General features: G+C 40.7%; 1 protein-coding gene across 8 annotated transcripts in view; it reads left to right on the top strand.

The window, feature by feature from the left end:
* The window catches only part of LOC121322083 (insulin-like growth factor 2 mRNA-binding protein 2), a 73,329-nt gene extending 64,900 nt beyond the window's left edge, over positions 1-8,429 (top strand). For 2 of the 8 annotated variants that reach the window (XM_041261588.1, XM_041261590.1), the window contains exons 8-16: positions 575-697; positions 1,171-1,306; positions 1,783-1,917; positions 2,785-2,853; positions 3,488-3,604; positions 3,758-3,832; positions 4,567-4,698; positions 5,210-5,323; positions 5,749-8,429. In XM_041261588.1, coding sequence (XP_041117522.1) covers positions 575-697; positions 1,171-1,306; positions 1,783-1,917; positions 2,785-2,853; positions 3,488-3,604; positions 3,758-3,832; positions 4,567-4,698; positions 5,210-5,323; positions 5,749-5,844 — 997 coding nt within the window. In that variant the 3' untranslated portion in view covers positions 5,845-8,429. Of the gene's footprint in view, positions 1-574; positions 698-1,170; positions 1,307-1,782; positions 1,918-2,784; positions 2,854-3,484; positions 3,605-3,757; positions 3,833-4,566; positions 4,699-5,209; positions 5,324-5,748 lie in introns of all 8 variants that reach the window. The other 6 variants (XM_041261587.1, XM_041261589.1, XM_041261592.1 and 3 more) reach the window with 3 other exon arrangements.
* The last annotated feature ends 6,172 nt before the right edge of the window (positions 8,430-14,601 follow it).

The raw sequence follows: 14,601 nt of genomic DNA, 5'->3' as shown, positions 1-14,601 counted from the left end.
AAGGTTAAAATGCAAATTGGGTGTTTTTAGCTGCCTGCATGCCATCTGCATCCTAAACCCCAATAACCTTTTCAGTGTCATTGACAAGAGGTCTCTTCATAAAAAGAGTGTTCAATATGTTAAACAAAATAGAAGCATTTTGGAAATCTCATTTAATTAAAACAGGTTTCATGGAGACAGGTTTAAAGCAGAGATGCACTGAGCAACTGCAGATGCTCATCTGAGGATTGTTTTAAAGAAAATACTTACACATACTAGAACCTTTATAATGTATAAAATACTTAAGAAATAATCTTTTTTACTTTGCAATTTGTTAAGTGCATATGTGTAAGTGATCTGAATTTGATAACGCAGTTGCTACAAATTTCCTATTTCTCGACTGAGTCTGTATGTTATCATTGCGCTGGAGTGATGGTGAGTAAAACTCTTTAACGAAGATTTTTTTTAGCCTTGTCATGCACAGGGATTTCGGTGTGCTATCCTGTCAAGGATTGAGCCTGTGTCCCCCAGGGCCTGTTCTGATTGTAGCAGCTGGGTTATTAATTGAGTTTTGTGTATTTTCACTCCTATTTAGAGCTGACGAGATTCCACTTAAAATCCTCGCTCACAACAGTTTAGTCGGGAGGCTGATTGGTAAGGAGGGCAGAAACCTCAAGAAAATTGAACAAGATACTGGGACCAAGATAACTATCTCTTCGTGAGTATTCTCGCTAAACACAAAGCATCTATCCACAGGCTTTTATTAGTTCTAGCAGGCCTTAAATAAATAGTCACTTTCTATCACTATTCTATATATAATCTATAAATCACACCAGCATTTCCTGCATAAGTGGATTATTTGGGAACTCAAATTTCCAAACACACTTACGATAAAAAAAATAAATACATAAATAAAACTCAAAATATTCTTCAAATGTCTATTTAAAACCTATATAAGTTCAATTGCAGGGCTCTATATACTTTGCAACTTGCATGACAACACACAGATAAACTTTTAAAATAATGGACAAATATGTAAATATGTAGATGCAATTTAGCAATGAATTAGCAATAGAAGATATCTCTTACTCTAAATATGTTATGAAGAGGTGGGGTCATCCAAGGTTCCAGTATTTAAAACTAACTCTCTCTCTCTCTCTCTCTCTCTCTCTCTCTCTCTCTCTCTCTCAGTTTACAAGACTTAACCATTTATAATCCTGAGAGGACCATTACTGTGAAAGGCAGTATCGAGGCCTGCTGTAAGGCTGAAGTAGAAATAATGAAGAAACTCAGAGAAGGCTATGAAAATGACATTGCTGCTATTAATGTAAGTGGAGTAGTGTCTGAGTTATGAAGCATTTACTACATCCCATTTATACATCCATCTTCATTGAAAGGGAAACGCTTCACTCTGTGGAATAAAACAATTCTTTCAAAACAGCATAATTTTAACTACAGTAAAATAACACTTACAAAAATCACTGCAGAAAGAATGATCAGACTGTGTCTCAGGCAGTCTAGTTCAGAGTGGTGTGTAACAGTTAATTAGTTTGCTATGCTGACAATATTTTATAGGAAATGCCAGCAGCTTGGACTTATACCACTGACTATAAATAAAACAACTATCTGAACTGCAGTACAAACATTTAATACCATGAGCAACAGTGACACTAGTTGGTAGGAATAGGGTATTACAGTCAGTCCCTGTTTCTTGAGCCTTCAGCAGGGCAGTGTTCCCCTCTGTTGTCATTGTTTTAATGACCTGCCTGCACTTTACTGATTGCAACTCTCACTCTCGTGCAGCAACAAACCAACATGATCCCGGGGCTGAATATGAACGCCCTTGGCATCTTCTCGACAGGACTGTCGGTACTTCCGCCTGCGTCTGGACCCCGCGGAGCAGCCACGGCCACCGCTACTGGCTACAGCCCCTTCCTAGTGAGTGTCTGGCACCCCCTGCTGTGCGTGTGTGCGTGTGTGTTACCATTACCCTCATCTCTTCAGACATCAGAGTGGTGAATAAAGGTCAGAAGCTATTGAAACTATATGCTTTGAGGCCACATTCTACTTTGCTGTTTAGTTTTTATTTTATGCTACATGCCTCGGAAGATGATTTCTGGCTGCTCTTGTAAGGTCTAGCAGTAAAAGTGTCAGAAGCCAATGTCCGAGGTATGTATTTCTCTACAAAAAAATACTTCAAAATGTAAAATAATTCTGTTGCCTGAAGACAGAGTTTGAAATATCCAGAAGAATGTCCAGTAAGAAGGTTTTTTTTTTATACAATTTAATAGAATCAGCTAAATGTAAGCTGGTATATTTTTGCTAGCTTTAGCTTATCGGATATACATACCCATACAGTAACATGGTACAAACTGGAATTCTGCTCCTAAATGATAACTACTGATGTAATAAGCGTGCAGTTGCATGGAAACAGCTTATATGTCCATTGTTGAAGGTTTGTGTCTTTTGGATCACAGCAGCATGTCTGTGTAGGAGTAAGTAGCTTCAAATCTTAGCATGATTTATCCAAAAAAACCAAAAAAAAATCTGTTTGACAAATTGGAAAAACAAAGGAAAGAAATACATTTTAAAAAAGAAGAGACCCTCTTTCAAAATTGAAGTTGGAAACTATTTATTCTTTACCCATGCACATGTGCAACGCAATGACATCATCTTGAGGATACTTGGTGGTCAGGCGAACCAATCAGAGCTGTAGGCGGGGTTGTTGTTGTTGTGCATGTTGAGCAGAACAGCATGTCCGTTCTGATAACAAATGTCCTGACTGTGGTTTCTCTGCTGCTGTAGAGTCACTCATCATATCTGAGTGGTCTGTACGGGATCCCTCCAGCCAACGCTGTTACCCACCAGCACTCAGTAAGTGCACCCCATGCTGTCTCTGCTCACCTGTGCTGCTCGCTGCTTGTGTCTCTCAGCATTGCCTGCTCTGCTCTCTACAGCACGCCTCCCGTCCCTGCCGGGGATAGAAGAGCACTTCTGGGAATGATTTCTAATGCCTGATTGATGCAGCCATCATGCGCACAGACACAATGGAATACCTCATATAGCGCATGGGTGGGGCTAAACTGGATACTTCACCTTTAAAAGAACTCAAATGTTGGCAAATGTTTGAAGGTGTTAGTCACTGAGGAGGTAACGGTAACCTCACTGCTCAAACTAGCCACACCTGCAACTTCACATCAACACATCCTTAGCCTGCCATTGCAATGCCACTGATGCTTGCTTTTTCATTTAATCAGTATTCATTTTCAGTTATATTGTAGCAACTGAATACTTGGTCTCCATTTTAGTAGACTTTAATTTGAAACTGTTTTAAATGGCTTATAGCAGGACAGGCCCCAAGCCAACTCTGTGCCACAAACAACAATCTTAGAATAACATAGCACTCTAGCCAAGGTCAGCTGAATTCATATATTAGCTTAATGTCCTTTAGTGTGTGTGTGTCTGTGTGGGTGAATATGAAGCTGTCATTGCTTGCGTCTCTTAGCAGGCTCCAGAACAGGAAGTGGTCTACCTGTTTATTCCAACCCAGGCAGTCGGAGCCCTCATTGGGAAGAAAGGGCAGCACATCAAACAGCTGGCCAGGTTCGCTGGGGCCTCCATCAAGGTAATAGTCTATTTTTAGCAGCTGTTCAAACAGCTTTCTGTCACTTCTTATAAAGTTGCTGAATTCAGTCCTCCAAGAGCGCAGTTCAAATGTGTTAATACAACATGTGTTTACATGTAAACGAAGTAGAGATTTGGGTGTTGTGTTTTTCAGATTGCCCCAGCAGAAGGGCCCGAAGCCAGCGAGAGAACAGTCATCATCACAGGGCCCCCGGAGGCACAGTTCAAGGTGGGGTGGGGTGGGGGGTGGTAACGTGTCCAATACAGGCTTGTTTCCAATTACTTATGGGATTCATATCTTGTATACACCTGAATGCTACAGTACACTCTTAACACGTTGTAACCACCAAATGAATACAGTCAGTTATAACAAGTGTTAGATGGATTGTATAACAATAGTAAGAAGTACCCATTGATGCAATACAATGAATTTGCTTTACTTTTTAAAATCAAGGTTAAACCCTGTTCTAACACTGTTTCTAATAAATAACAAAATAGTTTTGGCTTTGGTGGTCACTGCCTGGTGCTCTTTATACAAGCTGAACAAGTTATAATGCGGCATGTTTGTGGCTTCCATTTTCCTCGTAATGCCATTCCACTAGCACTTTCATTCTAGTTATAAGACAGAATACAAATAGCACTGTCTTGTAACTATGGCTCCTGGCTTTAACATTAGAAAAGGGGATCGCTGTATTATTTTGTGCATCCAATGGACCTTTAGAAGTTGATAATACTTCATAATGTATGTAGTCTTCCACTTCTACCATGGAAAGTCTGTGGGTTTGTTTATTCGGGTGACCTTGTAATTTGTATTAACAGTGTTGACTGTTGTGCTTTATGTCTATACAATTGTTTGTCAGGAAAAATTGGAAAGGCAAAAGAATAAAACTTACAGTAACAAGAGTCCTTAAAGCAGCAAGTAATGTAAAGTAATGTACGTCTGTCCTCCCCCAACCCACACAGGCTCAAGGTCGAATATTTGGGAAGCTGAAGGAGGAGAATTTCTTCAGTCCAAAAGAGGAGGTGAAGCTGGAGGCCCACATCAAGGTGCCCTCGTCTGCAGCGGGGAGAGTGATCGGCAAGGGAGGCAAAACGGTACGTTCAGTGACTGGAGCACCCAGGGAAACAGGGGGACACCTGCTGTGTCTGAACACACGCGAGAGCAGGATCGGCCAAATCTACAGCCAGGCTGTAGTCCGTGCTCTTTGTGGAACTGCTAAGGGAGGCAGTCCGGGAGGACATGAGAACAAAAAAAAAATATTATCTATTAAATTGTGGCCACGAGATAAAATAGCTATCACGTGCACCTGACTTACTGTCTCGTGCACACAAGATATTATCTCATGGTCTACTAGATATTAAGAAGTACGCACAAGATATATATTTTTTCTCTCATGTCCCATCGCTGGCTCCGTACAAATTTCCCGCTCCTTCGTAATTGTATTACATGGGTGATTTGCACACAGTGGAAAATCAAGTCCAGTGTGGCCTACACAATTATAATGCTTACTATTTAAATAGTAAATGCTACAATCCCTGTAAATGGCTCGGAGTTCTGTTTTTAAGCAGACCCATATTTTCTGTCTAACCGGTTGCTCTCCTGCAGGTGAATGAGCTGCAGAACCTCACCAGCGCTGAGGTGATTGTGCCGCGGGACCAGACTCCAGATGAAAAAGATGAAGTCTTTGTAAAGATCATTGGGCATTTCTTTGCCAGTCAGGTAGGCTTCATTCCACAGCTCTGGGTGAATTGTTCACCACTAGGAGGATAGCATTTCTGTCATAAGTTGAGATCAAGTATGAAAATGACTTTATTTTACTTGCCAGACCAGATCCATGCATTGTTAAAGGAATGCTAAGCAAGACCTTACCCCTTGTTAGCACTAGCAATGTGATCACTGGTCCCTCTTTTCATGGATTTTGCTTATTTGCTTGCTATTTATAGTTCACATGCAGCTTCCTGCTGCTTAATCATTTTTGAATTATTCAGGTCATGTTATCTCAAAAAGGCCTAGCTGCAGCCTTGTTCATGGCCGATACAGAGAGTCATACTTCTGGTATATTAAGTGGAATCTAACATCTGTGAACCAGTTTTTCTCAGAACAGTTCAAACAGGTAATCTTCATCCTGTGTTTTGTGTCTGCAGACTGCACAGCGGAAGATCAGGGAGATTGTACAGCAGGTCAAACAGCAGGAACAAAAACACCAGCAGGGAACTCCCACGCCGCACCATTCCAAGTGAACCACCAGGGCGGCACCTGCGAGCAACAGCCAATGAATGTAGCCCTTCCAACAGTGGAGACAGACAGTCAAGACCAGCAGACTGGGGAATAAAACCAAAGAACATGACTGGGGAAATGTTGTATCAGCCAACAGGCTGGAGCTGTGCATGTACTGCCAGTGCAGAGGGGCAGAGGATTTTGTTTAACAATAAAAAAAAAAGAAGAAAGAATTCTTGCTGAGAGGGCATCTGCAGTTTTACCAGTTTAAACAAAACAAAAGCAAGAATTCTGTCATTCTATTTAACGGTATCCCTCTAGTTGGACTAACATAGGCCTAACTTAAACAAACAGAAGCCGTATTAACAAATTTGTACATTTTACAGTAAAAAAGGGGTTTGATGTTCAGATTGCAACATTTCTAAGTGTCGTTTAGCCCTAGCAGTGTTAATATATATTTTAGAAATAATATATAAAAGAATAACAAAGGTTATTTTTTTCCTAGACTAAATAGGCTTTCTAGAGATGAGAAAGATAGTATCAATTGAGAGTTCATTTGGCAGTTTGAACATATCTTTTTCTTAGAATTTGGAGTTCACGGTTTTTACACAAAAATAAGGAGCAAGACTCTACTGTAGGAACTGTAGCAGAATGTTAGGATGACTCTTTGTTTCTTAGCCTGTGTGTGTGCCAACAGAAGGGTAACGTCCCTTTCCTAGATCACTGTCTTTCATTTCTCTCTTTGCTTCATGGTCCTGAACTGGCTTTTGAATACTGTCATTTGTTTGTTTTTTTCTCCAGCTGAGCAGCAGCAAGCAGCATCCTATTGTTTTGACTTCCGCTTCCACATTGGGTTACAAAAACAAAAAAATGGTACCTACCCTAACCTAAAACACTGTCTGGGGGAAGAAGTTTGAACAGTGTCTGAAATGGCTATTGAGGAGAGAGAAAGATCAGTAAGACGCTAACTAACTATTAGTAACATTGGGGCAGTTTTTAATCCAACCAATGCTGATTTACACTAAGTGGCTTTGAATTGCAGGGAGATTTCTATAAAGGCCTGGTGACCGTGAATGTAGAATATTCAGCCTTTTCAATCTCCAGCATTTTCTGAACAGATCCCGAGCAGTTTGTAGCTTGGGCACGGTGACTGAATGAACCGTGCTTTAGTGTCAACACTATAATGTGTTGCCTTAAACCATTTCTCTCTCTCCAGAAGCTGTCAGTTTAGCTAGAGCTTCCAAACGTTTTAACGTTTACACATAGTAATTTTAAACATTTTGTCACACTGCCATGTGAAATTGAAGGGAAGTGCTTTATTTTTTTAAAAAACGATATCAACAATCTTTAATAACGAGAACAGTAAAGAATAAAGATTGTTGGCCCATTAGATGAACAGTACGCATTTAAGATATTATGATCTACCTCAGGCGTTAGGGTACCTCAATGCGTTTCTTTCGTTTTCCCTTTTTACAATTTTGTATGCCTTGTAAAACTCAGAGTTTTGAGCATTTTTTAATAATAATAATAAAAAATGGAAAGAAAAATAATTAGTTGAAACTTTTACCAAGCTTCCTGCCATGAGAATGAGTCTAGAGTATTTGAACAAGATTGTTAAATTATTCTACTCCTCACGGCATGAAGATTACCACCTTTTTTTTGATAAACCTTGAAACATATGTATATATATAAAAAAAGAAAAAAGTTTTGAGGGGGTACATGCCTATAGTGTTTCTGAGTTGAAGGAAATAATGTGTACTGAATTCATGAAAACATGCCATTGTACCAACAGACTGCAATGCCAGTCACTTTACTGCAAACAGTGTTCTGTGAAAAAAAGAAATACATCTAGCAAACAAAACTTTGTGACCCAGCCTGTTTTTACCTGGTAGCACAGCATGGTTTTTCTGCATACACATCAAATCAGCACGCGAATTACACATAGCTGTCCACACTTTGACCACATTCCCTCTGATGCACTTGTAATTTTTGAAACACACTATGACATACACCTGTACTAATGGCTTGAATTTCATGTGTTAAAAAAATATCATAAAACCAATATCCTATGAACCAGACTCCACTTTTGAAGTGGTTGATTGCAGACACACGATACTATTCACACACCACTAAAAGTATCTGCATTCTATCTAGTTTTTTAAAGAAAGAAAATAGCTCGCTGAATGGGAAGTCCACACAGGGACTGGAAACCACCCCTGCTGGTTTGTGGGGAGTTAATTGGCAAATTTAACACAGACTGACCCAGCTCAGACTGCCTGCTTACCAAATACCTTTGTATCCCTGAAGAGATTCATCATCCACTCCTTAAGTATACATGCAAATATAGTGAGCAAGAGATCTCCCAAAACAGTGGTACTGTCGTGGCAAATTTCATCTGGGAATCAAAGAAAGATACAGAGTTGCATTTTATTACAATTCAAGCTAATATGGTGTAAAAATATAAATAATATATATTTTTTCATTACTGTATGAAACTAGTCCAAAATATTACAAGAGAGAACAGCTATATATTCAAGAAGAATCAGATTGTATAAAAAACATTAATGGATAGAATCACATAAAAAAAAAAAAAAACAGCCTGGTTTAATAAAAGTACAAATGTATAAATAATACAGTACTATGTAAAGATCATTATATAAACAGCCTTAAGAGGAGATCCCCAATACACTGGCCAAAATCATCAAGGGAATCATGCTGACGATGCTTGCTACTGGAGGAAATTCCTCACATGACTTTGCCATGATAGGACCTCAAAATGTTATCCAATGTCATGATATCACTGAGTAGATATCTTCCGCTCTTCATAAACAAGCAACAGACAGTAATAAGGAAGGTGTCCTAGAAGTGCAGCGGCAAATAGGTTTCTGCAGAGGGGAATGGCAAGGCTGGTATATGAAAACTGTCATGGCAGTGAGCAGTGCAGAAACCCTAGTAACTATACAAACACATATGAAGTGTCAGTTTTGGCATCCCACAAATGCAGCAGTTATGACACACAAACATACAGGTGTCATATCATACAACATATGTACAGATTATGTCAACAGTGCACTGAGCAGCAGTATAGAGATTGACAGAAACAAACATGAAATGGGGTGATTTTATGGCTTAACTAACACCATATTGATTCCTGGTCTTTGATTAATGTTTCAAAGACATCCTGTATAATGAGTACTACAATAGGTATTTAAAAAATATATATATATACCGGCTTTAAAATGTTTGCTTTATTGCAATTGAGCCTTGGCATGTCCCTCAAGCAATGTTGACTGATCTCACTGTTATGCTGAAGACATGCTCATAACTGGTGTAGCCCAAGCAAGCGAACCTGCCCAGACCTCTCCATATCGACTGATCTCTTCCATTTCTTCTACACTTGAGCTTAGAGGAAGTTTTTTTTTTTTTGTGATGCAAAGACAGCTAAAATCTCCCAATGCCATTTTAAGTATTTAAAGTTTGGTTATTATATTTGTGACATGAGTTGCACTAGTGCCACATTTCCATTTGCCAACTTGAAAGCTATTTAAAAAAATAAATAAATAAAGATTAAATTCTCATGTGCCATTGTCCTTATTTAAGGACAGGCTACTTTGTCATTTTTTGGAATTATATTGTTATGATAACTTACTCTTATTTTGTTAACCACAAAAGTTATGTCTCAATGTAACTGTTAATTCTGCAAATACAGCCCTTCTGATGCTTTTATGAATCCTCACTTTAAAATACCAAACTGAAGCCTAAAATTGCTATATTTCCTACCCAAGGTGAAGATAAAACTACATTTTTTTAAACATGACTTGCCCTCAAAATAGGATGTGGCAGTTTGTAGCCTAAATGAGGGATTCCATTTTTTTGCTATGAAGAAATATTCATTTCAAATGTGTCAAAATACATAAATACAGCTTGTGTTTAGATCTGTTCATAGAAAATTGTATTTGGTACTTCATGGGTCATCATGATAGCAACAACTTTCCTGGTAAAGACATTTTGTTCCTTGGCGACAGCACTGTCCGGAGGTGTGCTTAACTGTCTAGGTGAAAACACAGACAATTAACAAGACAGAGACAACAATACACAACATCTAATTCTTTTAACAATGAGAGCTCCTCTCTTGATCCTTCTCTCTCCAAACGTTTACCCAAACGAAGGAAAAGATCAGCATTACCCTGGCCCCTATATGTAATTCCACATGACATCTTGGCAAACGGTTGCAGCTGCCTTATTACTTGCAGCTGCCCCTCGTTTACCTTTCAGGTCGATACGGTCTTGCAACAGAGTCTCGCTTCTTTCCAGGCTGACCGACTTCCCGGTCCCAGAAACGAACTGTCAGGCCAGCCCTTCCAGATACTTCTCCTCCTGTTCTTTAGTACCCTCACAGATTGGGAGGGAGATTTATCACCAGAACTCATTATCATCTTTCTGTCACATATCCCACTGCTCAGAGTGGAGCTGAAGGAACACTCAGCTAAATCTACCTTTCCCATTACTTCCCCCTCCCGGGTGTTCTTTCCCTGCCCGGTGTACCATATGGTACATGAAGGGCTGCAATGCCAGATACCACCGAGTTATCCGGGTATTGCTGTCCTTCATTGTGCTTAACCACGTGAGTTGGGCCATTTAATGGCCAATGATGGAGTAGTTACGTTCGACGGAGTAGTTACATTCCCGAGGTAACATTTTTTTACGTACAATATCGGGTGTTCTACTCCAGCTACTTTTTGGGACAAGAGTGCACCCAAACCTACATCCGATGCGTCGGTGTGGAGGATGAATCTCTTGGTGAAATCTGGAGTAATAAGAGTGGGGGCCTGGCAAAGTCTATGCCTAATAGTATCAAACGCCCCCTGACACTCAGCTGACCACTTAATTAAATTTGGAGCACTCTTTTTGGTGAGGTCGACTAACGGGTTAACCACTGTGGCATACTTGGGGATGAACCGGCGGTAATAACCAGCTAAGCCCAGTAGTGACCTCACCTGAGTCTTGGTTTTGGGGATCGCTGCATCAACCAAAGCCTGGATTTTGGTGACCACAGGTCTCACCCTTCCATTCCCCATTAAAAATCCCAAATATTGAGTCTCTGTTCTGGCAAACGCACATTTCCTCAAGTTAGCCGTCAGCCGGGCTGCCCTTAGAGACTGAAGAATGGCTGTTACCCTAGCCACATGCTCTCACCAGGTGGAGCTGTAAATCACCACATCATCAATATACGCTGCTGCATATTCATGATGTGGGCGTAAAACCTGGTCCATCAGTCTCTGAAAGGCAGCGGGTGCACCATGTAGCCCAAATGGCATGGTTTTAAAGTGGAACAGCCCTTCTGGTGTTGAAAATGCGGTTTTCTCTCTGGAGCTGCAGGTTAAAGGGATTTGCCAGTATCCCTTTGTCAGGTCCAGAGTGGAAATAAACCTTGCTTTTCCCAGTCTGTCTAAAAGTTCGTCAACCCGAGGCATAGGATATGCATCGAACTTAGCAATAGCGTTTACCTTTCTGAAATCCACGCAGAAGCAGTTGGTGCCGTCTGTCTTGGCCACTATGACAATTGGACTGCACCACTCGCTCCTGGTAGGTTCAATCACCCCAAATTCGAGCATATCCCATAACTCTTTACGAACGCCACTTGTCGACTTTCCGGGATCCGGTACGGTCTCTCTCACACTGTGACACCTGGTGGAGAGATAATGTCATATTCAACTAAGTTTGTTCTGTCGGGCACGTCAGAAAAAACATTGCTGAACTCCTCAATAAGCTTACGCAGCTCTCTTTGCTGATCCGGAACCATTTGTTCCCCCATTGAAATCATTCTTGTGCTAGGAGTCTCTGGACAGGGGCCTAAATCATCCTCCATATTGCCTGGGGCTATAAATAAGACCTCCCTTGCCTGCCAGCTTTAACAAATTGACATGGTAAATTTCACGTTCATTACAGCGATCAGGCTGTCTAATTTCATAATTCACTTTCCCTACAGCCCAAATCACTTAATACGGCCCCTGCCATTTAGCACATAGTTTTGATTCTGACGAGGGAAGTAGCAGCATTACCTTGTCCCCTGGTCGAAAGGTTTGAATCCATGCATTTTTGTTGTAATGCTGCTACTGTCGGTGCTGAGCCGATCTGAGGTTGTCCTGAGCCAAACGACCGACCAAATCCAGACAATCTCTTAGTAGGAGCACATGCTTCACTACATTCTTGGACGAGCCTTTGTGCTCCTCCCACCCCTCTCTCAGCAGGTCGAGGATGGCGTGAGGCTGCCGGCCGTACAGGAGCTCAAAGGGGGAGAACCCCGTTGAACTCTGTAGCACCTCTCTCACTGCAAAAAGGAGGTAGGGAAGAAGCAATGCCCAATGTTTTTGCTCTTGTGTTACGAATCGTCTCAGCATCGACTTTAGGGTCGGATTAAAACGTTCCACCAGACCGCCCGACTGTGGATGATAAACGGACATCCTGATGGGACGTATTTTTAATATTCTGTACACCTGCTATAACATAGTGGACAAAAAATTGGTTCCGTGATCAGACAAGATCTCCTTGGGATCCCTACTCTAACCATAATCTGCACTAGCTCGGTGGCTATTGCAGCGGCACTAGTGGACCTCAATGGAACTGCCTCCGGGTATCACGTTGCATAATCCACCACTACTAATATATGCGTATACCCGGAGTCAGAAGGTAGCAAAGGGCCCACTACGTCCATTGCAATGCGCTCAAAAGGAGTGGAAATAATCGGCAGTGGGACCAAAGGGGCGGGGTGCACTCGACCCGGCACTACTCGATGGCAGTCTGGGCATGTGGCTACATATCTCGACACATCAGTATGAAGACCTACCTAACAGAATCGAGCCAATATACATTCCCTCATCTTCTCTGCTCCGAGGTGCCCCACAAAAGGGATCTCATGAGCCAGCCTCATGACCTTGGTCCGACAAGACGGGGGAACCAATAATTGTGTTACAGGCTGTGCATTTCGCAGTCCGTCTCTCCTTATTTGTTTTTCTAGGACATAAGAAAGTTTACAAACGAGAGGAGGCCATTCGGCCCATCTTGCTCGTTTGGTTGTTAGTAGCTTATTGATCCCAGAATCTCATCAAGCAGCTTCTTGAAGGATCCCAGGGTGTCAGCTTCAAAAACATTACTGGGGAGTTGATTCCAGACCCTCACAATTCTCTGTGTAAAAAATTGCCTCCTATTTTCTGTTCTGAATGCTCCTTTGTCTAATCTCCATTTGTGACCCTTGGTCCTTGTTTCTTTTTTCAGGCTGAAAAAGTCCCTTGGGTCGGCACTGTCAATACCTTTTAGAATTTTGAATGCTTGAATTAGGTCACCACGTAGTCTTCTTTGTTCAAGACTGAACAGATTCAATTCTTTTAGCCTGTCTGCATATGACATGCCTTTTAAGCCCGGAATAATTCTGGTCGCTCTTCTTTGCACTCTTTCTAGAGCAGCAATATCTTTTTTATAGCGAGGTGACCAGAACTGCACACAATATTCAAGATGAGGTCTTACTAGTGCATTGTACAGTTTTAACATTACTTCCCTTGATTTAAATTCAACACTTTTCACAATGTATCCAAGCATCTTGTTAGCCTTTTTTATAGCTTCCCCACATTGTCTAGATGAAGACATTTCTGAGTCAACAAAAACTCCTAGGTCTTTTTCATAGATTCCTTTTCCAATTTCAGTATCTCCCATATGATATTTATAATGTACATTTTTATTTCCTGCGTGCAGTACCTTACACTTTTCTCTATTAAATGTCATTTGCTATGTGTCTGCCCAGTTCTGAATCTTGTCTAGATCATTTTGAATGACCTTTGCTGCTGCAACAGTGTTTGCCACTCCTCCTACTTTTGTGTCGTCTGCAAATTTAACAAGTTTGCTTACTATACCAGAATCTAAATCATTAATGTAGATTAGGAATAGCAGAGGACCTAATACTGATCCCTGTGGTACACCACTGGTTACCACACTCCATTCTGAGGTTTTTCCTCTAATCAGTACTTTCTGTTTTCTACATGTTAACCACTCCCTAATCCATGTACATGTGTTTCCTTGAATCCCAACTGCGTTCAGTTTGAGAATTAATCTTTTGTGCGGGACTTTGTCAAAAGCTTTCTGGAAATCTAAATAAACCATATCATATGCTTTGCAATTATCCATTATCGATGTTGCATCCTCAAAAAAATCAAGCAAGTTAGTTAGACACGATCTCCCTTTCCTAAAACCATGTTGACTGTCTCCCAGGACCCTGTTACCATATAGGTAATTTTCCATTTTGGATCTTATTATAGTTTCCATAAGTTTGCATATAATAGAAGTCAGGCTTACTGGTCTGTAGTTACCTGGTTCAGTTTTGTTTCCCTTTTTGTGGATCGGTATTACGTTTGCAATTTTCCAGTCTGTCGGTACCACCCCTGTGTCAAGAGACTGCTGCATGATCTTGGTTAGCGGTTTGTAAATTACTTCTTTCATTTCTTTGAGTACTACTGGGAGGATCTCATCTGGCCCAGGGGATTTGTTTATTTTAAGAGCTCCTAGTCCCTTTAACACTTCTGCCTCAGTTATGCTAAAGTTATTTAAAACTGGATAGGAACTGGATGACATGTGGGGCATGTTGTCAGTATCTTCCTTTGTAAAAACTTGTGAAAAGTAATCATTTAATATATTTGCTATTTTTTTTTTCTTCATCTACAATTTTGCCATTTGTATCTCTTAAACATTTAATCTCCTCTTTGAATGTTCTCTTGCTGTTGTAATATTGG

The sequence above is a fragment of the Polyodon spathula genome, chromosome 10 (genome assembly GCF_017654505.1).
Source record: "Polyodon spathula isolate WHYD16114869_AA chromosome 10, ASM1765450v1, whole genome shotgun sequence".
Lineage (NCBI taxonomy): Eukaryota > Metazoa > Chordata > Actinopteri > Acipenseriformes > Polyodontidae > Polyodon > Polyodon spathula.
The sequence above is the reverse complement of the archived record's forward strand: the minus strand, read 5'-3'. Positions and strand labels throughout refer to the sequence as shown.